This window comes from Sceloporus occidentalis, unplaced genomic scaffold (assembly GCF_023333645.1).
Source record: "Sceloporus occidentalis isolate IW3139 unplaced genomic scaffold, rSceOcc1.0.p SCAF_32, whole genome shotgun sequence".
Taxonomy (NCBI): Eukaryota; Metazoa; Chordata; class Lepidosauria; order Squamata; family Phrynosomatidae; genus Sceloporus; species Sceloporus occidentalis.
In genome coordinates this window covers 5,278,069-5,303,944 of record NW_028317012.1, presented here as the reverse complement: position 1 = coordinate 5,303,944, position 25,876 = coordinate 5,278,069, and the positions used below count along the sequence as shown (strand labels likewise).

General features: G+C 36.2%; 1 protein-coding gene across 1 annotated transcript; it reads right to left on the bottom strand.

The window, feature by feature from the left end:
* Positions 1-2,558: 2,558 nt before the first annotated feature.
* On the bottom strand, positions 2,559-25,675 carry LOC149298588 (glycogen phosphorylase, muscle form-like). The gene is made up of 20 exons (XM_089487420.1): positions 25,433-25,675; positions 23,065-23,166; positions 22,167-22,245; positions 21,379-21,482; positions 15,607-15,738; positions 14,619-14,730; positions 13,367-13,449; positions 12,858-13,001; positions 12,688-12,780; positions 10,107-10,253; positions 9,641-9,804; positions 9,399-9,513; positions 7,245-7,346; positions 6,620-6,767; positions 6,093-6,151; positions 5,434-5,575; positions 4,920-5,127; positions 4,062-4,196; positions 3,839-3,905; positions 2,559-2,711 (listed from the first exon to the last, which is right to left on the bottom strand). Exons 1-20 carry the CDS (start codon positions 25,673-25,675, stop codon positions 2,559-2,561), a joined length of 2,532 nt encoding a protein of 843 aa, XP_089343546.1.
* Between the last annotated feature and the right edge of the window lie 201 nt (positions 25,676-25,876).

Below are 25,876 nucleotides of genomic sequence, written 5' to 3'. Positions count from 1 at the left end.
TACCTGGCACCTGGATTCAGTAAAATTACCTCAGAGTAGAGATTACTGATAGTGGACCAATTGTTCATAATGTCCATTGTATAATGTGGCCGCACATAACTTTTGCCAAACAATTGTGATAACACAATATCAATATCAATGTGAGCGTCCATCAAACTCGACTATTTACAGCTAACAAAAACTTGAACTGGAACAAAAGTTATGTTTAACACATTTGGAAAACTCACAAGTTTTTCATTCACACACAATACCATTTTAGTTTTTATTCCTAATTATTTTAATTCACCTGCTTATTTCACCCCCTGCTTCTCTATGTGTTATGTTACAGTATATAATCCTCCATGCCATTCAATGGGCCTTGAAAACCAATCGAGTAATTTATTCCATTATTATGCTCAATCAAATGTTCGGCCATTTTCAAATCCTTTATCAATATGTCTTTAAAAAACAAAAACTGTCTGCGCTTCTTACCCTAATAAAGTTGGCAACAAATATATAAACATAATATAAATGAGAGGTTTTGGTTATATGAATTGGCCAAAGCATAATTAAGCTCACCCGCCACGTCAAGGCACACTCTCAATAGGGTGAGAACCTACTCTCACTTCCTACATAGTGGACACACAAAGCAGTTTATACTGCTACCAAAACCTTATTAATGTGTTGGGGGAGGTGCAATTAAACCTCCTCCCCATTAACCCCTGGTCTGGTTGCAGCTTGCTGTCCAGGGGTTAATGGGGAGGAGGTTTAATTGCACCTCCCCCAACACATTAATAAGGTTTTGGTAGCAGTATAAACTGCTTTGTGTGTCCACTATGTAGGAAGTGAGAGTAGGTTCTCACCCTATTGAGAGTGTGCCTTGACGTGGCGGGTGAGCTTAATTATGCTTTGGCCAATTCATATAACCAAAACCTCTCATTTATATTATGTTTATATATTTGTTGCCAACTTTATTAGGGTAAGAAGCGCAGACAGTTTTTGTTTTTTGTATACATTGTACAGCCAATACACTGTTTCTTGCTGCATGCTTACACCTGTTTGGTAGGCCTCGTATTTCAATATGTCTTTATAAAGGTCAGCTATGGCAGGACCAGAGCTTTGTTTGAATATAATTGCAGAATAATTTACCAGGTAGTGCTTTTTTTCTGGATATTTAACTGCCTTTTGAGCACTGTGTTGCTAACACCTACTGTAAGATGAAACTGTAAATATACATCACTTTCCATCTATATAGGAATATACGCAAACATTCACATGCTTCACAACAATGCTTCAACAAGCGCTATCCCGCATGGCTCAGTCTTAGCAAGTCAAATTTGACTTGTATTACTTTTCCTATGAGTTTTCGCCTTTTGACTTTATTATTCAATCTTGATTTATTAACATATCACTTTTATAAATATCCACCCTTTAAATAAAATTAAGGATGTATAGCTCCAGTTGACAATTATTCCATTTTAAGTATAAAAAGGGGGGGTAAACAATCCCCGCTTCTTCCATGTGTGGGAAGTGACTGTATTAATAGCGCATGGGAAAGGTCACAGCTGGAATCTGATTTTTTTTTTTTGTGCTCCCAAGCTTGTCTCGTCATTAAACCCACTACATGGCTCTGACTGGATAGGGGTCTCATGATACTGTACAGGGATCGGGCAGGAAAAGTGTTAATGGTAACATGAAATGGTCCTGGGAGAAGACATGTTAAGTATATCCTGTTTTAGAGGAATCTCTTATTGATATAGCCGAAAAGGGTGTTAAAGGATGTGGTGAAAACCCCCAATGTGGGTCACTAGTGACTCAATGACATTCAATAAAAGTCTGCATAGAGAAGATATAAGTGATGGTGTGCAGGCTTTGGCAGTAAGGAAATTGAGCAGTGCATGGAAGATAGAGAAAAACAACTGGAACCACAATCAGATGTTCACATTTGTCCTAAGAGGAAAAGAAGAGGAAGTCAGAGGGATAGAGATAAAAAAAGAGAGGGAAAGGAGGAGGTTAAGGAATGGAAAAAATTGTAAGAGAAGTAAACAGTGAAAATGAGGTAGCAATTGGTGTTTTTTTGCAAATATATAGAGCTGAAACAATTTGTACTGATATGGCTTTATTAAATACCACATTAGAAATAACATATCTGGTTTATAAATAATATAACCTTGGTTAAAAATAGATATTCATACTGTTTGATAAGAGAGATATGGTGAACACATTTTTCCTCTTATACAATTGGAACTTAAAGAACTGCAAATTAATAGCATGGGGATAAGTTGTCAGATGATGAATGCCTTATGACTTTGTTTATAAGTAAAACAAATTATCCTACTCAGGATGAACAAGGCAAAAACAAATTCTGTATGTTCGGTTGTGGAAATGGTATTAAATTGAAATTAGCGATGGGGTGTAGAAAAGTCTCCAGTGTTGGAACAGAAAGTAGAAGATAATTAGAGCATGAGTATAAATTACATTTGGACACCTCCTGGTCAGAACTTTTGAGCGCCATTTCAAAGGGTTCAAAGGTTTATTTGTTATTTTTGGTAGGGATCCATCAATGATGAGTGGAGGAGTCACTCGCGGGGGACATCAGGAGGGGGGATTTTCAAGGTGCTTGGCTCTACTCCCCATATCTCACGAGCATACTGGGAAATAGTCCGGTCACTGGAGAACTTCCCAGAACCAGCAATGTTGTGGATAACCTTGCGAGTCCATTCTTTTGGATTCTGGAATTAAAACAAATGTAAGTTGGAGTAGACAAAGACTTTATGAATGGGAATGTGCTACCCATATAGTGAAGCCATAATAATGTTATGTCTGTAGCACTATGTTATGATATACACAAAATGGAACATAAGAATACACAAATGAATCTCAACAAGTACAGAAGATGATAGGACTTAAGCTGCCCTGAGTATTATTTAAATTTTGGTTGTCACCACTTGCACTTATGTCTCTCTTCTGCCAGCTGAAGGAGTTATTTTAAGCCTTTACCTTTTAGGCTCCTGTGTCTAAAAAAAAATGTTTGATTTTGCTAACTTAGTGACACAGAATAGTGATTTTTATTAAAGACAGGAGTTGATATAATATGAAGCCTCCTGTCTTACAAATAATCTTTTTAATTGTTTCTACTGACCATTGTGTACATGTGGGCTCTGCTAAACACTTTAGACCGAATCACTTGATTTATAACTATGTTTCTGTGCCCAGGGGTACTTGAGCTCTTTGATGACAGACATCATGTAACTGTGCTTGGTGTGAAGCCCATTTTACTGACACTGTTTAAACAGAAGTGCATGCTGCACTGCTCCCAGAGGAGGGCTATGCAAAAAAGTGAGAAAAATTAAAGCAGTTACCCCTCCCAGTAGAATTATGAAATTACATTTTCGTTGACCATAACCCAAAAAGGTTAAAATAAATAAAAATACTGTTGTGTGTAACTGAGCATTTCGCCCTCTAAAAAAACATGCATGCTAGGCATTGCTGTACACTGTGGATGTTTAACATAAATTGGGTATTTTTTAACATCGGAACCTTGTGAAATAAATCCTAAGAAAAGTTAAGAATATATACAATTTTGCTCAATGTTTTATAGAATAGGGCTGTCAAATATAGTTCTGATAAGTATTAATATGATCTTTCCCCAGGAAAAAAAAAATCATATATAATTTATATGAGTGAGAGGTAAATCACGGTTGAACAATGACATGGCAAAAATGCTAAAATGTTTTGGTTTGTAAGTGTAAAAGCATGGTCCTTAAGGAATTAATGTGCCGCTCAGGGTGGACTTAACTATAAGTTTTTTTTATTTGCATCTTTGTGTCTTTTGGCAGACTACGCTGTAGCTACTCACCTTGTACAGAGCACTGACAGAATCCTGACATCTGATATAATCTTCATAATCTGCAAACACTTTAAATCTGAAAAATATAATAAATATATGAGAAAATGGAGAAAGTGAAAATAGTGTTAGGATGACAAAATGTGATGAATAAAGTTGATAAGCAGAAAAAAAGCAGGACAGTGAAGGAGATGAATAGACAGAACAATAGAAGGTTGCATGGAGACATTCTGACCTGTCATGATTCATCAGCATATTGACAACGTCCTTGAAGAGGTCAGGCTGTTTGGGGGAGAAATATCCTGAATTCAACTGATCAATTACTTGTTTGAGCTCAGGAATTCTCTCATAATATGATCGAGCATTGTACCTGTGGCAAAAAAATACATAAGTCATACATGTTGCTATATATTATTACTCTGGTGCACAGTTATCTGTGTATATATATATATATATATATATATATATATATACACACATATACATACTCACAGGCTAAATTGTAACAGTGAAGACTTATTATTACAAATAAAAATTGATTTGCTGCATAACATAAATTAGATATTGGATTAACACAATGATAAGAAAGCTTCAAAACTCAAACTGAGCTTTGATGCACCAAACTAATATTTATATGCTGGTATGTTTTAGCAAAATTTTGACTTGATTTTGATTTGTAGATTAGACGGATTAGGTATTATTGATGTGATTAAAACGGCAACATCTAACATTATAGCAAACTTAACCCATAAAACTCATCAATGGCACCTTTACTGCTCTTGTGAACTATTTATTATTTATACATTTTGGTGACTATGTATTCTCCAATGTGAATAATTTAATTGTAAAATAGTACTGTGACACCTTAAAAAAAGGAGGTCTGGTATTTTTTTTCTACACAAAATATAATTCAAAAAATGAACAAATGGGAGATTCCTGAAGTATTTTTGTTTGCAAATTAAGTCATCAGTGATTCTTGAGACTCTTCCTTTTCTGTGGCTGATGGAGAGACACAGCACAACGGCATGTTTGCCAAGCAAGAAATCTCTTTGCCCAATATCTGTCCCGTTCTAAATATAATTTTATTCCCTACCCCTCACGATCAAGTCGCTCTACATCAGGCACTCTCATGCCAAAAATGAAGAGGTTCCCTTCTCCAGCTTCTTCAGCCATCTCAACATTTGCTCCATCCATGGTGCCAATGGTCAGGGCTCCATTCAACATAAACTTCATATTTCCTGTGCCAGATGCCTCAGTACCGGCAGTGGAGATCTGCTCAGAGAGGTCTGCGGCGGGGGTTACTGAGAAATAACAGATTTCACAAAATTACCTATTGGAAATTAACTGCTTAGGAACAAGCACATTATAGCTTAAAAAAACAACAAAAAATAAATAAAATAGGATGTGGGATTTGTCATGGTAACAGAAAGTGAAAAAATGTAAATTAAAGGGAAGGAAGAAGAACAGAGACTACACTATTAAAGGACACTTTTTTGCTAATCATGTCTATTTTCTAACACAGAGGATATCCTTTTACACAGATATACCTATTCACAACATTATAATAATAAAGAAAACTGTATCAAATAAAACTAAATTAAACACACTTTTCTCTGCCAGAGAAACACGGTAGTTCTCCAAAAATATGAGCTTTAGACGATCTCCGATAACTGGATCATTATTGATTACTTCTCCCACAGATGTGATTAGTTTGATAATCATCTTGGCCATATGATACCCAGGAGCTGCCTGTAATGGAAAAGAGGAGAAAAAAGGAAACGCATAAAGGTGATAAAAAAAGAATTGAGGAAGGAGATCATGAAGTCAGCAAGTGGATATGATAACAAGGGAAGGAAAACAAGAAAATATATAGATTTGGAATCTGTATTTCTTTGTATTACCAAACCTTTGGAATGCAGGTACTACTGTGCTTTTTCTGCTATTTAATTCCTGAATCATCTAACTCCACCTCATATGATATTTTTGATTGTATTGTATGTGATTTTGGAGAATGTCTAAAGACAATTACACCAAGCATAAAACTGGTATGTTATAACATTTATATTATTCTTAAAACCTCTTATTTCTCACACGCCATTATATTAATAATTTTTAGATTTTCACTATATATTATGAAATATATATTTTACTATATATTATATATAGATATTTCACATAACATAAAAATGTGCATTGCTGCATATGGTCTGTCAAATATGCCAAGAAAACACAAAAAAATGCTATGCGAAGAGGTAGTTGTACTCACCTTTCCTCCAATCATCACTGTTCGGGGCACATAGTGTTTGCTGGGGTCTTTCTTTATGCCTGAGATACAAACATAAGCATATGATTTAGACCATCCCATGGATTCATACAACCAAAAAGTGAGCCATCTCTTGTGCATACAACCAGTAATGAGCTACAGTGGGAAATCTTCCAAGAAATCATTGATGCTGTCCCAGTCCATCTGCTCAGTTCAGATGAGATTTGTGTGGGTTTTACATGTGGCATCATCCACTAATTTACCATATTGCACTGGCAACCCAGTGAATAATAGGTGTTCTGCAAACCAATTGCCCACCCAACCTACAAGGTTTCAGAAGGATGTACTCCAAGTTGGGGTTTGACAAACAAGTTAACTTATGTTGATCCTATAGTCAAAAGGGTAGCTTCACAGGCACTTTTACAGCCACTTTTTACAGCCATTTACAGTGTTGTGATCACACTCTAGTTGTGACTCTACTAAGTTTGTAACATTCATCAGCATCTCTAGCGGCCCTGCATCTTACTCACGATTGTAAAGAGTGATCACATGTAGACAGTTCAGTAGCTGTCGCTTGTATTCATGGATTCTCTTAACGTGGACATCAAACATGGAGTTTGGGTTGATCTTTACTTTGTATTCATTCTCCAGATACCGTGAAAACTTCAACTTGTTTTCCTGTAGGTGACAAACACATGGATCTTAGACCTTGACAGATTGTAGTCACTGGACAAGATATGAATGTCAGTTTTAAATTAGGTGTAATCTGTTTTTCCATTGGAAAACTCTAAGCCAACAGGCTAAAACAGCCTAAAAAGCAATAGCTAAAAATAATTACCTACAAACATTCCCTATTTTTTATGTTTGTAAATATTGCTAAAAACATAATTACTCCACTGTCCCACTAAGCTTGCCTTCCTTACATTTAGAATTCCTTTAAATACAAAAAGTATTAATATATTACATTACATGTATTTTTATAGCGCCAACAGATTCCATAGTTACAATCAGTGGATAATTTAAAGTTACACACAATAACAAACTAGTACAAAAGGAGAAGAGGACCCTGCTCTTGCGAGCTTACAATCTATTATTAATAGACATACTGAAAAAAAGTATATGCCACAATATTACTCCATGTCATATGTGTTATACCTGTTTCACTTTTGCAATGTCTCGGATTAATCCTTCATCATTAACAAAGTCAAGAAGCTTCTTCAGCTGGTCCATATGAGTGATATAATCATCTCCTATACGCTGGAGGGGCAAAAAGGCATGTTAACAAAAAATGCATATATATATATATATATATATATGTATATATACATACAGGTCCAACACAAGACACAAAACAGGCAAGGTTATTGAATGAGTGTGTGGATATTAGAGTGTGTGTCACTTTAAGTGTGTGTTAGTGAACAAAAATAAAAAATGTATATATCTATGTAGATATATACATACAAATATTATATACACATAGATATACATCATTGCACACCAAGCAGGCACCTACTGCATTAAGCTGAGCGTAACTTTTGAAAAAAAAAAATTGGTATTGATTACCTCCAGGAAAGGAAACCAATTAGATTCCACATATCATCTCAAATACTTTTAAACGTAATATTTCAAAAACAATTACACTTCTTGAAAAACAAAATATTCACGTTATAGGCACGAATGATTATTGAGTTTAGTTATTGTCTCTTTAAGACCACGAAGTCCAACATTTCACAAGTTCAAGTTGAAAAAGGATGATACTTTGTCATCAGTCTATATCTTAGTATGGTGTCCAACCTAATACCACTAAAACCCAGTCATCTTATTATTGTTCAGAAAGTACTCACAAAAGCAAATGTTCCCTAACAACCATAAATAATCATGACATTGTAAACTAGTACTGCGTCCAGAGCTGGATTTCCAGATGGATCTCCAGTTACCACAGATGTGTCACCATCCAGCCATAGAAGCAATCATATTTGAAAGATTCGGGGGTCTACCTAAACTCATCTATCATGTACAATGTGCCTTCAAACTGGACATGCCAGGATATGATATCATAACCTATTTATTCACATTACCTGAGGACACAGAAGCATATTAAGAGGCAAGACAATGTTTTGCCTATTAATGTAGGTTCCTTATGTTTTAAGAAATGGGTAACATGAACTTGGAGCCTGTGAAACCTTAAATGGAAACTCCAAACATTTTGATTATTACTGGCATCAGATTAAAAATATTCTATTTTGTATTTTACAGATCAAGTTCTGTATAATATATTTTTTCCAGCTCCTGTATATTAGCCATTTGTATGTATATTAGCTCTGTTATCTTAGCCCAATCTACTAGACAAACATACTGACTTCTTATCACATTGCCTGGTGGTAAACAATATAACAGCTCATTATTAATCATCCAGCAGGAAAGTCTGACTAAAATTTATGGAAAACAGACTTCATTAAAAGAATCTGCTACGTATGGTGTTTTAGCAGGGAAAGTCACCAAAAACACACGACTGACAACAATGGCACACTCCAGCTCTCCAAATAAAGGAAATTTGCTGGAACAAAATAAAATTAGGCTTTTGTCAATGCAAGGAGAAATATTTTGCCATTGGACTTCCTCTTTAATCCAGCTCTCATTGAAGCAGTCATTGGCATGGCTTTGTCAGTAATTCATATATAGGTACTATGAAAATAAGCCATTCAATGCTTGTCTAGTGCCTTATCTTGTTGTCACTGGTAATGGCATGTTTGTCGGTCTTTGACAAACATATTGTTTCATACTGCCTTACTGCTGTAGCATGCCTGCAGTGGAGTATTACATTGTGATCAATCAGAAAGCAGGAGGTGAGTATATCACGCGCACATACTTGCAAGTACATATCCTGCAAGGAATTTAGCTGGGGAGTGGGTAAAGGCACAAATGCATTCGGGGATATTCTGCAGAATCCACGTCATGCATTTGCAAAACACGAAAAGGAACCGTCCAGCTATCATATGCATTAAAGTGCGTCTCACAAATAGTTGATGCAATTATGGTTTTTTAAGATGAATTGTTTAAAAATATACAGAATATTGTCTATCATGACATTAGCTTTAAAAATGTATTCTAATACCAACAGTCCACTCTAATCTTTTTGCTGCATTCTTTATTGTTATTTTGAGCTAAAATTAAACATTGTATTATACATGCAAGATAATGTTGCTACTCATGCATATTTTCGGTCCAGCTACGTCAAAACACATTTGGTTAGTAAGCAAACAAACTGAGCCCTTTCTTATTGTTATGTTCCGTATGCATTCCTCTAACCTCTGCTATGACTTCCGCCAAGCCTGGGTTACACAGCACTAACCAGCGCCTTGGTGTGATTCCATTAGTCTTATTCTGGAACTTGTGGGGGTCCATTTCATAAAAATCATGGAAACTGGGATATATTGAAAATTAGAGAAAATGATGGAGAAATACAGGAGTGAGAAGGACCTAAATATTAAGAAAATGAGAATAATGTGGAAGAGGAAGAAGAAAATATTAAAAGCAGTATTGATACTCACACCGTGTCTTTTATGATATCAGAATGGATTTGAGCAACTCCATTAATTGCATGTGATCCCACAATGCACAAATGAGCCATGTTAATACGTTTTACTGAGCCTTCCTCTACCAGAGACATTCTGCTGAGACGATCCATATCTCCAGGGAACATGGCAGCAACACGCTGTAAGGGAAAAAAAACAAGAAAAAATGAAAAATTACAGTCTTTTTTATGAAATGGAGGGACATTGAGGGTAATGAAATGAAAAGTAAAAGCAGGCCAAACAGAAGTTACTAAACAAAACCATATGCTTAACTTAGTAAGAAGAAAAACCTCAAACAGGAAGAAAAGAGAGAAGAAAGAGAAATGACTGGAACCAGATAAAGGATCCAAACAAACAAATAATACGATAAAAGAGGAATACAAAACACAGTCAATAGAGAAATAAAAATGAAGGACAAAGAGGCATGGATGTTTAGCTGTACATTGAGATGTCTCTGGTTGATTTCGTAGATGATTTCCAAATGTCTTGGGAGCAAATTCTGTAGGAGATGAACAGGCCAGCGTTCTAAGGCCTCTGGTAACACTGTGTGATTAGTGTAAGCACAAGTGCGGACTGTTATGTCCCAGGCCTGAAAAAAAAGAAGAGAGACTCGTTAAAATCTGCTATTGGTCTTGTTGTTTTATGTCTGGAAGCTTATAGCAAAAACTGGGTAAACAAACCTAAACATGATTTGGCTAACATTTATCTAATAGGAAATAGGTTTCTGGTTTCCAGAATGTTTGGGGCATCAGATATTCATAGTTGCCAACTTCCATAAAATATTCACATCTACACAGAATGATGCACTACACAGCTCCACTCACATTATCACATGCCAACATCACAACACATTCACCCACGTTATGTGTGGACGTTGTGATGTTATATAATACTTCACATAAATAACATCCTAGTTCTGTCCATTTTGCTATGTGGTCATACACGGTTGTCAAAGGTAATAAACTTTGAACAGTGATACTGTATGGAATGTTCTAATAAAATCAGCTGAAAGACTATACATACCTCACCCTGCTTAACAAGGTGAGTTAATTAATGCATACCTCTTTTGGCCACATGATTCTAATAATTAAATTCAATTGCCAGAAAGAGCATAAAACTACACGAATGATTCATAAGAGCCCCCTCCAAAACAAATGTGCCTTTTTCCAAATTTTCCAATTTTTTACGAATGGCTTCTGAATTTAGTTCTTAAATCTATATGCAAGGTGTTTATTATATTATTGGCTTAAAACATAGGTGAGAGCATAGCAATTTGTGATATGCCACTAGGGGGAAAGCCATTAAAACAGATGCAGCTATCAATCTCTTGTAAAACACAAGTTAGGAGAACTCTGAGCTAGTCATGCATGATGCATAGTTAAATTACTTATCACCTTTATGAGTAGTTGTAATACTCATTTGTAAAAACTCAAACAAGTCTAAGCCTCACAGATACCTTGAAAATCAACAAGCGCCACAAAAGAGTTTCAATGTAGTGCTGTCTATTTGTTATGAGGCTTTATTTTTTCTTTTAATGTGTTTCCTTCCATTATTTATCATCATTGTTTCGTGATTGTGTCCAAATAAATATGTTATATAATGTAGAAGTAACCTTTTTATATTGAATATCTTAGCACAATGGGTCCCACCATAACACAACCACCAACAGTCCCCACAACCAGACATATGTCTCGGCTGTATGTTGTCCCAGCAAATATCATGATTTACATGTACTTTGCGTGTAAGCAAGGCAACATAACATGATGAAATACCACAATGACAACCACATATTGCTGGTGGAGCAACATACAATGTCTCACGGGCTGGAATGTGAAACTTTGCGAGTAACTGGGAAGTTGGTATGTCATAACACTCCAGATTAACTACTTCAGTTATTACAGAATTGTCTATTAAAAAATGGCACTGAGCGCGTAAGGCAGGAAGAAGTGATACTTGCAACACAAGTTTTATCACGCAGGAGGCTAGACCACTAGACTGGGTGTCCCATTGACAAGCAAGGGTCCTAAGGTTGCAACCATCGTTATTAATTGTTAACATTTTGATTTGGATATATAAGGATTAGAGTAGCTCATGTCAGTGCAAAATTAACTGCTTGCTCAATAGTTTTCCAACAGGCCTATTTTAGAATGCACTGGGCACAAAGGACTACTTTCATACTCTGTGCCATTATAGATTTACTTAAGAATCGGTTCCTTTCTACTCACACATATTCTTATGGACAAATGCAATGCACACCTTTTTCACACCATTTTTACTATCCTGAGGGCAAATAAGTTTACTGGGGACAATTGGGGGTTTGCAGGCTCTGGTGTAAGTACCATTGCTCTAGCATTCCTTCATATTAAAAAGACCCTGCAACTCCTGGGAGAGTGGGACGGGTGTGTAAAGGTTAAAAATCAATGTATAATTAGTGTAGTTTACAAATATGAAGTATACTAGATTATTAAGAGACTGGTTGAATATTACATCCTCAAAGCATTTTGTATTTTAGAATTATTACTGGCATCAGCTAGAACTTTTCTTTAGTTTGGAAACTGCACTAGTTTCTAAAGAAATAGAAACTGAATTTTCAGTTGTGGTTCTTTTTAATAAAAGCAAAAAGTATTCAATGGATTTACTTGCTCGCAAACCATTTTGTGAACACGGTATTTTTACCATAAACAGGTATTTTTTTTATAACGAGTCATCTATTGATAATAAATGATAATACCGGTAACCTGATGTATATTTCTATTGTTGAGGGCGGAATATTACAAGCAAATACAAATAATTTCTAGTTCAATATATAAAACCGCATTTGACGTTTAAGGGGAACTAAGGATGTTAACACAGCTGGAAAATAGTGAATAAACCAAACAATAGTAAAGCTGTCCCTTTACTGATATTTGTAGACAAGAAGAAAATAAGAGGGCAAGAACAAAGAAACTACTAAAACACAACTTTGGTTACATACAGTTATAGTTAAAATACAGAACAAGCAAAAGAAATAATAAATACCATACCTTTTCCCAATCCATTTTTTCAATATCCACAAAGATTCTCATGAGTTCAGGAATAGCAAGTGATGGGTGAGTATCATTAAGCTGTACAGCCACCTAAAAAACAGAAAGAAACACAGAAATTTAAAACAGGCAAAAAAATGTAAAGAAGCTGCATCTGGAAGCCAGGTTACCTTTTCAGGGAAGGCTTCAAAGGATGTACGCACTGCATCACGGCACCCAAACTTGGAAGACTTGAAACGCCTGATTATATCCTGAAGGGTGGCAGCTACAACAAAGTACTCCTGCTTCAGACGTAACTCCTTTCCTTCAAAGAACTGGAAAGTGAAGGTTGGAGGTTAATAAAATTGAAATAGACTTAAGTTTAAATGAATGTATGGGGTGGAAGAGCTGCTGGGGGTCTGTAGAACATTTTATATATGCAAGTAAAATAAATCTACAAAAAAAAGTTTATGCTGTATTGTTGTACACTCCTAAAGAATAATAAAAAAAACTCAAAACATTTCAAGGCTAAGTAGTTTTGGCAGGTTTTAGGCATTTTGTATTATCCTATAATTATGTTATTAGAAGACTTTATGGATGTGAATGATTTACTTTAGTGAAGGGATATTTAAAACTGATTGATATGTCACTCCGATTTTAACATTTGCAAGCTTTTATTTAATCTGCTTTGTATACTCACATTGTCATTGGGGTATAAAACACGTGAGATGTTTTCAGCAATGTTACGGTCTAGTACAGCCTGAATATAACCACCCACATTGACTATAAAAAAGGAAAGAGAGAGTTGATGACAGAAAAATTAAATAACAAACACATAACCCATGTAAACATGAAAGATAGACAGTATAATATAGTAAAATGCAAAACTATATTTTGGTCCCAAAATAGATCAACCTCACAATGTTTTTTCGTAATATAGCCATTAGTCAGGACAAAAGAATTAGGGAAGTATATATAAGTTCAGCTCTATTGGTCGTCTGCAGGTGCACTTCATTGGTTGATGACAGAGGAGGCTCCTGCCGGCAACCAATAAAGTTGCTTGTATGAACATTTAAAATCCTGGTGCCAAAGTGCATAACCCCTTTTACAAAAAAATGGAAAAATGCAAAGAAAAAAAACAAACACGAAGAATGTACACGAATATTCGCCCGAAGCGAACATAGGAACGGGCGAGTATTGGTGGAATACAAAGATTTCTTCCAACAAGAAGACGAATACGAAGAGTTGGCCGGTGCCCAAGTCTAGTTCCTGCTATAATTATAAAATCAATTAAGGTACATAATTTGCTTGGGGAATTCATTTTAATTGTTATAGGTTTAATGAATTACTCGTATGCTTTTGAAATAATGGATATTCAGATATAAATAATCGCAATAATTCTGCAGAATCCCCCAAGTGCATTTTCCCTTTTTTCCACCCCCCAGTTATATGTCTTGCAGGAGAATTATTTGGCCAGCACTGGCTTGGGGAACACTGCGAGCGACCTTTTGCACATGTGTGGAAAGTCCTCCCATTGATTTTAAGCCAATCAGTTGCAAGAATAGTCAGATAGAGAAGGAGGCCAGCTACTTCAGCAAAGCAGCATCCTCTGTATCAGTTAAATGCTTAATTTTTTTCATTTTGGAAGAATGCATATTGAAGTACTCACAGAGTGAGACATTATACTGTCCCATTATAATAATTTGATCCATTCAGACTACAACATGGTATATTATGGTGAGATATTCTTACGATAAATATTTAAAAACCTTTACATGTGTTGAAGCAAGTGTGCCAGAAGGTAGTTTTGAGCAGTTAATCAACTACAACTCATATTCTTAGTCAAACTTTGACTATGAATAGGGTGGCTGGAAGTGGGAGGAATTGTAGTTCAATAAATGTCTACCCGGTTGTGAGGAAATCAGAGGTGCATGATAGCTGGAAAAACTCACAGTCCTTCAAGTTGAATTCAACAGGGGCTTTTGCTGACCACAGTCTCATGGTGTTTACAGTATTATTCTTGTATCCTGGAACTGGGGTGTCATATGGAAGAGCGAGAACAGCCTGAAGATGGTATAAACAAAATGAGTGAGGGAGGAAGAGGAAGAATGAGTGAATGAGAAGAGGGAGGAATAATGGAAAGGTGAAGGAGAGAGAAAGGATCCCAGTTATGTGTCATAAATACAAGTACATACTCATTATAGATCTTTTGCACATCAAAATATGTATTTTACATACATAATCCTGATCACCTATTGCCTATTGTGTATACTGTCCTTATGATGTTACATTAAATGTTTGTTGTATGTAGTGTCACTTTCATTGGTTCAGGAGATTTGTTTTTCAGGCTCATCCTGTGGATGCCTGAGGTCAAACCGTGCAGTCGGGGTCTAGAAGTATCAATGCTACAAAATGACAGTAGTGACATTAGGAATACTTTCTGATGCTGAGAATGCTGCAAATCTATTTGACTTTACTGAAAAAGCACCTGCTGCCTGCATGGCAAAATGTACAAAATATATCTGTAAAGTACCTGCAAGCAGGTAGTTATCCAGAACAACATAACGTAAAAAAATTCAAAATTCAAAATTTTAGATATGTGAAAATTGTCTCATACACAGTATCTAAATATGTGTTATGTGGAAGGCTGTGTTTCTTACCCTTGCTTTAACCTTATGGCAATCAAAGTCATGCTAGATTCTTACGTTTTACCAAAATAATCCCTGGTTCTTATGACACATTTCTAGCCTAACTAGTATAATTTATTTTCATTGGTTGTAACTCAGTTGTTAAATTCTCTATAGAAACTATATTTGCATAAGGTAATTCCCCAGGTAATCAGGGACACAGCCCTAAAGCCCCAAATAAACTTGTTTTTATCATAACATAACTTAAATATTTTCTATTACATTGAATGTCACTGATGTTCTATATCCTTACCTGAGTATCTACCCACTCAGCTCCCTGTGGGGTGTGTTGTACTTTGCCATAAAAGTGAACAGGAATCATATATTCAGGACGAGCCTTTTCCCAGGGGTTCCCATATCTCAACCAGTCATCTGCCTCTTCAACCTGTTGAGAAATAGGATTAGCATAAGTATAATAATCAACTGAAGTAGTAAGTAGTTACATTTCTGATCAATGGCTTGTATATCTTAAAATAAAATGTCTCCTAATATTGGTACACCGTGAGGAAAGGTATTTTAACTTAATTTTCCCAATATCTGCTTGGTTATTACCCTCATCTTTTCTGTGCCCGGCTGTTAGCACGCTGATAGATGTTGAGAAAGGCATTCCAAGGGTGGGTGAGGAGAAGTGAGAGAACTTAGGGGCAGAATAGATAATACAACCAGTATTTAGGTGACCTTTAAATCTTGTTAAAATAAAAGCATACAGCACTGGTATTTTTAATGTGAGAATTTAATTATGCTAAGTTGTAGTAGCAGTACATTTTTAATGATTTAGACTAGAAATTTGATATTACCCCTGCCAAATGTAGTATTTGTCTAAGAGAGAGAGGTGATACAAAAATATCTGAAGTCCCAAACCAACCACTTATATTTGTTTTTTCCCTGTGTGGTTGCACCTTTCTGTATAAAAAATACATTTTCATAATAAAAAGGTAGTTTTCAGGTAACAAAATAGTAATGTTCATATTTCCCTAGGACAGCATTCAAAGGGTGTATGGTTATGTAATACTTTGCTGTCTTGGCAAGTCTAGGAGCACAGTAAAGGTTCTGTTCCTATTGTCACAGTGTAAGATTTGTTTGCCAGCCTGTCTCCATAAGGCCTGAAAATGAGGCCAAGAAGTAGAAAATAAGTCTTGGGAATATTACACAGTGGAGAAGAATCCCTGTTTGTATGTGTCTCCTGTTACCTAATGTTCTCTTCACTTAGTTTAGATATTCTCCATAGAAAAAATATTCTCCCAGAAAAAAAGATGTGCATCCTCCCAAGACAGAAACATGCATGATTTTGCTTTCCAAGTGGGTAGATTAACTGTTATTAAAATACAGAAAATATGATCCATCATAACTTAGTACATACAAATATATACAAATCTATAATATATAACTGTAAAATATAGTAATTAATTTCCTTATAATACCACTTCAGCTTGTCTTGAAAACAATAAGCATTAATAATGATATATTAGTGCAACATTATTTACTGATGTAGAAATTTGTAATTAATTACCAAGGCAGGAAACATAAGAGAGTTGGCATCTTTTACTGTCACACAAAATGAGTGGCACTTAAACCAGCTCAATTACAAGCAGCGCATAAGGAATGGGGTGGCTTTCTACAAGCAGATGATGAAATTGCATCATCCCTCTGGATGGAATATGAGAAAATTGGCTGGTAGCTGTACAGCAACAATAGTTTGGTGAAGACCACCAGTGCCTGATACAAAAATTGCATCTGATACCCGCATCCAGTAGTCAAAACTTAGTAAAGATGATTATTATTATCGATGTATATTTTGTACGTTTTTACCTAACTTTCTCAGGAGCACATATGTAAGAGGCATACACACAAAAGACAGAGACACACCAAATAAATAAATACATTATTATTTAAATGTAAATTAAGTTTTTACTATTTACCTGATGGGGTTATCAGATGCTGTTTCTGTATAAGCCATTGATGGTGTTCCTCAAGCTATTGTTGCTGTACAGCTACCAGCCTATTTTCTCCCATCTAGAGGCATGGTGGAATTTCATCACCTGCCTGCATTCATTATGCACTGTTTGGACTTGAGCTGGTCTCAATGCCATTCATTTTGTAAGTGCATTTTAATTAATGTACCAATTGCTTTTTTATTGAAGAGAGATTATATGCATTTTTTCTCCTCAATCATATGTGTATTTGTGTCTTCTAAGAGAAAACCAGCCTCAGTATTTCATTTGAAGAACTATTTTGAGTGACAGTAGAAGATGCCAACTCTCTTATGTCTGTGGAGAATATTGTAAATGTTTCATATATATTCTATATTTTGTAGATTGCATTCATTACCAAGGCAGGAATATACATATATACACTCACTGGCCATTTTATTAGGTACAATTGCTTGTTAACACAAAAAGCTAATCAGCCAATCACATGGCAGCAACTCATTTGAACGTGGCATGGTTGTTGGTGCCAGATGGGCTGGTCTGAGTATTTCAGAAACTGCTGATCTGGTGTGATTTTCACACACAACCATCTCTAGGGTTTACAGAGAATGGTCCAACAAAGAGAAAATATTCAGTGAGTGGCAGTTGTGTGGACGAAAATGTTGATTTCAGAGGACAGAAGAGAATGGGCAGACTGGTTTGAGATGACAGAAAGTCAACAGTAACCTCATAACCACTCGTTACAACCAAGGTATACAGAATACCATCTCTGAATATACAACACGTCGAACCTTGAAGCAGATGGGCTACAGCAGCAGAAGACCACACCAGATGCCACTCCTGTCAGCTAAGAACTGGAAACTGAGGCTACAATTTGCACAGGCTCACCAAAATTGAATGATGGAAAACTGGAAGAACGTTGCCTGGTCTGATGAGTCTTGATTCCAGCTACAACATTCAGATGGAAGGGTCAGACTTTGGCGTAAACAACATGTTGTTTACGCCAAAGTCTGACCCTTCCATCTGAATGCTGCTGCTGGTGGTGTAATGGTGTGGAGGGACATTTTCTTGGCACACTTTGGACCCCTTAGTACCAATTGAAAATCGTTTAAACACGACAGCCTTGTTACTGACATTGTTGATCCCTTTATGACCACAGCGTACCAATCTTCTGACGGCACCATGTCATAAAGCTCACATCATCTCAAACTGGTTTCTGAACTCCGATGGCCTCCACAGTCACCAGATCTCAATCCAATAGAGCGCTTTTGGGATGTGGTGAAATTGGAGAATCACTTCATGGATGTGCAGTCGACAAATCTGTAGCAACTGCAGGATGCCATCATGTCCATATGGACCAAAAATCTCTGAGGAATGTTCCCAACACCTTGTGGAAAGTATGAAAGAATGAAAGCAGTTCTGAAGGCAAAAGGGGGTCCAACGCGGTACTAGCAAGGTGTACCTTATAAAGTGGCCAGCCAGTGTTCTGGCAAAACATGTATCCGGTCACTGAATACTGAGCGTGTTACCCTTGTTATTTTGTTTTCTACTCACGATTATAAGTACTTTATAAACATGTTCAACACTAAGTTGTTTTAATTGTAATAGTATGGAGAAAAGTTTAAGCTACCATTTCTACTTCTTAATTAATTAACAGGGAGATCTAGATTTTTTATAGGGAGCCGTTTCATAGACAATGATTAGTAATCATATGTAGCTATTCCTGATACTAGAGATACAATGTAAACAATTAGCTACATAGTACATTTATCTAGACTAGTATAAAAATGGAGCCTAAGGATCAGAACTTGGCAGCATGAGACTTAATATTTTAATGAAAATTTAAAAAAAATATATATTAACCATATATTTTTACCTGCCTTAGTAATTAGTTATATGCATATTGTATTGGGTTACTCTCTTAGGAAGGAAAAAAATAAAGATCAGGATATATTTCTTAGAACTTATATTATGGATCCGCTTAGGCTCTTTGCACTAAAGGTGATGTTTCTATGAATATACAGTTGTGGCCAAAAGTTTTGAGAATGACACAAGTATTGGTCTTCACAAAGTTTGCTGCTTCAGTGTTCTTACATATTTTTTGTCAGATGTTACTATGGCATACTGAAGTATAATTACATTATTTATGCTTTTTTAAAACATTTTTCTTTAAAGTGTCAAAGGTTTTTATTGACAATTACATTACGTTTATGCAAAGAGTCAATATTTGCAGTGTTGACCCCTCTTTTTCAAGACCTCTGCAATCCGCCCTGGCTTGCTGTCAATTAACTTTTGGGCCACATGCTGACTGATGGCAGCCCATTTTTACATAATCAATGCTTGGAGTTTGTCAGAATTTGTGGGTTTTTCTTTGTCCACCTGCCTCTTGAGGATTGACCACAAGTTCTCAATGGGATTAAGGTCTGGGGTGTTTCCTGGCCATGAACCCAAAATTTGGATGTTTTGTTCGCCAACCCATTTTGAGAAGCTGAGAAGCGACCCCACACAGGAATGGCCTTAGGATGCTTTACTGTTGGCATAACACAGGATTGATGGTAGCGCTCACCTTGTCTTCTCTGGATACGCTTTTTTCCGGATGCCTCAAACAATCCAAAAGGGGATTCATCAGAGAAAATGACTTTACCCCAGTCCTCAGCAGTCCAATCCCTGTACCTTTTGCAGGATATCAGTCTGTCCTGATGTTTTTCCTGGAGAGAAGAGGCTTCTTTGCTGCTCTTCTTGACACCAGGCCATCCTCCAAAATGACTCGCCACACTGTGTTTGCAGATGCACTCACACCTGCCTGTTGCCATTCCTGAGCAAGATCTGCACTGGTGGTGCCCCGATCCCGCAGCTGAATCAACTTTAGGAGATGGTCCTGACGCTTGCTGGACTTTCTTGGGTGCCATGGTGCATTCTTCACAACAACTGAATTGCTTTCCTAGAAGTTCTTGATGATCCGATAAATGGTTGATTTAGGTGCAATCTTACTAGCAGCAATATCCTTGCATGTGAAGCCCTTTTTGTGCAAAGCAATGATGGCAGCACATGTTTACTTGCAGGTGACTATGGTTAACAGAGGAAGAACAATGATTTCAAGCACCACCATCCTTTTAAAGCTTCCAGTCTGTTATTCTAACTCAATCAGCATAACAGAGTGATCTCCAGCCTTGTCCACGTCAACACTCTCACCTGTGTTAACAAGAGAATCACTGGCATGATGTCAGCTGGTGCTTTTAGGGCTGGGCTGACATGCAGTGGAAATGTATTTTGGCATTAAGTTCATTTTCATGGTAAAGATGGACTTTGCAATTGATTGCAATTCATCTGATCACTCTTCATAACAGTTTCATGTGTGTCATTCTCAAAACGTTTGGCCACGACTGTACATATACAATGGTGTATGTTTCTTTAGTACATGCTAGCTTTGAAATAATTCTAGTCTAAGTATTTATTTTTGTAATTTCAAGTATATTGTTTTTGGAAACCTTAGTGGCCTGTGATACTGTGTTTTTATTGCATGGCTCCCATTTTTCAAAGCTCTTGGGATGTTACCTAAAAAGCCACACTATTTATGTCCATGGTTCAAAATGTTACACCTGCTTCAAGGAAAAAAAAACATACTTATGCATTACTTTATACATTCAAGACATACCTTATGGCAATGTAGACAATTTACAGTGTGTATAGATATATTGAGTACAATATAGTATTGCTTTCTCTATTGCAAACTAAACCTTATAATAGCAAATACAGCATTTAGCATTTCAATATTTGTGAGCATTGTGTAAATAAATATTTGTTCATTCACATTATAATAACGTTATGTTTTTCACTGTTTTCGTAAGAAAAATTATATTTAATATTTACCACAAAGGAAAACGCAATAGCTCCATGTGAATTTTTGCTACTCTGAGAGAAACCTCAAAAATTTTAGTATATAGGCTTTGGTGATACAGTATGTTATATCATGATTGCTGCTACTAAATTTTCTTTGTGGTGTTGGTCACTGTTATTCTTCACAGTTCCAACAACTATTCCCCAGGTTGTGTTTACTCAGATCTCCATGTTTATAAACCTATATAAATATATCTTACCTGCCAGCCATTTGAAATCTTTTGGTTGAAGATTCCAAATTCATATCGGATTCCATAACCATATGCGGCAAGACCAAGAGTAGCCATAGAGTCCAGAAAACAGGCTGACAATGACAGAAAATGTTGTAAACAAAGAAGTATTGGGCGAAACAGGGTAGGTTTAGAATAAATTATAGGTATCTTACTTTCACATACTTCAGTGCATTTAGTTTAGCCAAAAAAAAACCCATTCTGAATGCTGTTGAACAATGAACAATGATATCAACCCTTTCTGTATTGTCACTTTAAATTGTTGAGTACTAACTAAATAAATAGCCTAGTGGTCACTTTCTATTTAAATAACACACAATGCAACCTTTTGGAATAGTATATTTAGTTACTAAACCTAGCTATGCTTGTGGTTTAATAAGTATGGTGGATTCGGGAAAGCTAAACAGAGTAAAACAGAAATGTGATAGAGAATATAAGGGCTGGATTCCCCATGAGACAGAGCAGACATGTCTATTTTGGTTAGTATCTCAACCTACTTCTGGATCAACACAGTAGGGACACAATATGTATATAGGTTGAACTTGATGGACTTTGGTCTTTTTTCAACCTTATAAACTATGTTACTATGTTACTTCTATTGTGCCATCTCCAGTTCCTGGATGTGTTGTGTTGACATAGCTTTTACTTTTATTTTTGTTTACATTTATTTATAGGGATGTAGAAAACAAACGTTATTGCCTAGACTCAGAGATTCAGTTAACACATAATACTAATCACCGAAATTTGAAGAAATGTACCTGCCAGTCTGCCAAGACCACCGTTCCCCAGGCCAGCATCTTCTTCAATCTCTTCCAAATCTTCCATATCTAAGCCGAGCTGGAGACACATATTAAAACTGAGAGGCCCATGCAAAACTCTGTAGCCTTTTCTGTCTATATAAATGCTATACACATATGCAGGTATGCACATCCCTATCAGAATATGTCTAGATTATTACCACATACAATGTTGATCATTACCAGTCTGTATATATGGTCATACATATGTACTAACACATCAGTGTGTAACTATATCTAACCATCATAACCTTTATTTAAATTGATATGTATACTGATCTCACGTAAACTGTCTCAACATAACAGTAGCTATAGGTTTACACGATGACTAAGGAAGTGAAAGATATTTGATGTTTGTATAAGAGCTTATAGAAACTGATAAATGAATATCAGATGACTACAACATTAACAATTTAAAATCTTAGATGTCTAAAAGTATAACTGATGTGACTTCAATTCAATGTCGAGTTTTTCATAATAATTACTGCGACCATTTGATTTTCAATGGAGTTGTAGACAAAAAAAATGGGAGTATTACAATTGGAGTATCCTTAACTTTCAAACCTGGTTTGTAGCTGTCTTGCGCAATTGAAAATATCACCAATAATCTTGTACTGGCAACACTATGTAGTCTTGCTTCCTTTGAGATGCAACAGTAATCTTGTACTAATGTTTAAACATTTTAAGTTGTAGGCAAATGTGCAAAAACAGGTGAAACCTATCAATCACGGAAAGAGTTAATAAAAGTTTGGGAAGCCTGTAGCCCTCCAACTTCATAACTACCATCACCCTCAAACTATCTATGAATCTATGAAAATTAAGATATAGATAGACAGCCCTGTTGAACACTGATTCTTACCTGGTATGTTGCTTCATCACATGCATTTTCAAGACCTAGATTGACCATGGTGTTCTGCAGAGTGCGTCCCATGTAGAACTCAAGGGAGATGTAATAAATTCGCTGAAGGCAAGAAAAGAAAATTCATCAAGATAAGCCAGGTTATTAGCTCATATGTAAAAATAGTGCCATCAGCCATACCTTATACCTAATGCTCCTGCAACCTTACTCAATAATCACCTACTATGATATTTTTACGTTCAAGATCTAAGTCTGATCACATATGCTAAGCATGTTGCTACATTTAGGTATCTTTTTTTTTTTTTTTTTTTTTACAAAATTGCAAGTATTTATTGTGCACTACATTATCTGGAGTGACCAAGATAGGCTTGGGGTTGACAAACATGTTTAGAATTTAGATGAGCTGATATATTTAGAAGTCAACCAAAGTTCAGTGGCAACCACTATAAAATTATATCAGAAGACATTTAGACAAAAAACATACAAAAACATTAATATCTTTTTTAGTAATTATGGCTGACTTTTTCTTGGTGTTTCTCAAGTCTGTCCTAGAAGAGTAAAATATAAGTCAGTGTAAAAGAGTAGTATTCCCATGTTTAGTTTTGCACACAGTAATATTCTTAAAGATATTTTTTTCTCTTGAAAAAATAGTTTTGGCTTTTTGATGGCCTTTTACAATACCACGATTATTTGGAAAAGGCAGCTTGGACATAGAATTTACAAGTTGCTTTCTCGGAACAGCTGGCTCTATATGCATGCAGTTAACGTTCAGGTTGCCAAAAGGCATTTGCTAAGCGATCTGATTACACCAGAAATTGCTAGAGGCTATACTGATTATATTCATTTTGTCAACTTTATGTAAAAGATTGGCAATTGGATTAGTGTATACAGTGCCAGTCTATAAGAAAAAGTAGTTTATAATTCCTAAAGCTTACAGTAAGAAACAAATGATCACTAAATAGCTGCTGGTGAGCCTGGGGGCACAGTGATAGTATCAATGAGCTCCTTCAGATGATCAGCCACAAGTTGGTAGGCAGATGCACAGTGTTTTCCTAAAATAAGTGTCTTTCTTGCAGAAAAGCCAGTTATATTTGAAACTTTAACTTCCTGGATAAGTAATACGTAGACAAAACGTACCCGAAAAAACACCAAACACTAGTAAGCTGTGTAAAACAATTGTATCGCTCCAAATACACAAATATGTACACTTCCCCAGAAAATAGATTGGAAAGATAATAAGGAAAAGTCCCAGTAGGTAATAATTCTAGTGGTGGTTATAGATTATCTGCAAGGCTTTATTGAAAAATATGGAAACAAATAAGCTAATAGCAGAATGAGATATCAGATTTATCGTTTATTTAAGAGTACATTCCAGATATATTTTTAATGCATTTAGAATTCCTGCTGTTCCTCATAGACAAAACAATTGCATTCTGCAGTAGGCTAAGCAAATAAAGCAGATCTGTCAGTTTATGTGTTTCTCTGATTAATGGTCTGTATTTGTTCTTGGTGTATCCTTTACTGCACTTGATTTTGTGACTTCTCTATTACTAGAAGGAAATCAGGACTGGGAATGTTAACCTAGTTGAGTAGCTGTCCAACAGACACATGGTTGGGTGCAGACCCTGGCATTTCACCCAACCACCTGACAATGGATGCCTACCATCTACTCTCACGTCTCCTGAAGAGAGATGGCTAGTTTGGCTCACAAAAGGTAGGAAGGAACTAATTAATATCCCCTCTACTGATCTCCATAGGCATCCCAGACAGTTGTTGAATGGATCAGTGTCTGCAAGCTCCCAGTGCCAACCACCCTGAGAAAACAGCTTATAAAGTACAAGCTGTTTTCTTAAGATTTTGGAGAAACTGGAAAAGTAACTTTGACTTCTTCAAAGAACTGTTTATTAATAACAATCCAGGAATATTTTAAAGAAAATATAAAGAAAATGGAAGTTCCTGCTCTTCACAGGAAACTATGGCCACTTTCAGCAAACTTTTGGTAACTTAATAAAACATGCTTGATGCCAACTAAACTATTGTGTATACCAGAAGAACGACTAGATGGTTTGGTGATTTCATCTTTATCTCCCATACGATAAACAATCGTATGGAAAAAGTAAAACATGAAATAAATAAACCAACAGAAGCAAGTGATGGATTTTGTTACATAGCAACAAAGAAATCCGATACATGTTTAATGATTTATATAAAAAGCAACTTATTAATGTATTATAGTATATGATGGCACCACTTCTGAAACCATTATTGATCCCCACAGTCATTTCGCAATATATCTTTCTCTGGAAGAAGAACGGACCATATATTATACCTCCAAACCTCAAGCAATGTTCTCCTCCATGAAACCCACCTTTGGATCATGTTCGTAATAATGCTGCTGTGTCCGGATCCAGCGACCGACCAGGTGATCCCGCACCGTGTGAGCGAGAGCAAAGTAGTAGTCACGGGGATTGGCAACGTTACGATCCTTCACAAGAGTGAAGTGGAGATGGCGATTGAAGTTCTTTTTGAGCTCAGAGACGTTCTCTGCTCCGGCTAAACCTCGCACACTGATCTGTTTCCGCTTCTCTTGGTCGGTGAGAGGTCGAGACATGATGAGGGTGGAAGAGAGCAGAAGACGCGGGTGAGGTTATGTCAGCTTGAAGCAGAGCGGAGATAACGAAGCTCTGAAGGTCTCACTGTCTCAACTCATCTTTAGGAGGCAGCACACCCTTTTTTTCCGCCCCTCCTACAAATTGAAATAGCCACAGGGCATGGCCAAAGGGGGCGAATTGTTCATAAGGGCTGATGGTAT

Coding starts and splice junctions, on each gene's coding strand:
- LOC149298588 (XM_089487420.1), bottom strand. CDS start 25,675: ATGTCTCGACCTCTCACCGACCAAGAGAAGCGGAAACAGATCAGTGTG. Junction 22,246..23,064: donor GTGATGAAGCAACATACCAG/GTAAGAATCAGT, acceptor ATGTGTCTCCAG/CTCGGCTTAGATATGGAAGA. Junction 5,576..6,092: donor CAGTGATGATTGGAGGAAAG/GTGAGTACAACT, acceptor TTTCCATTACAG/GCAGCTCCTGGGTATCATAT.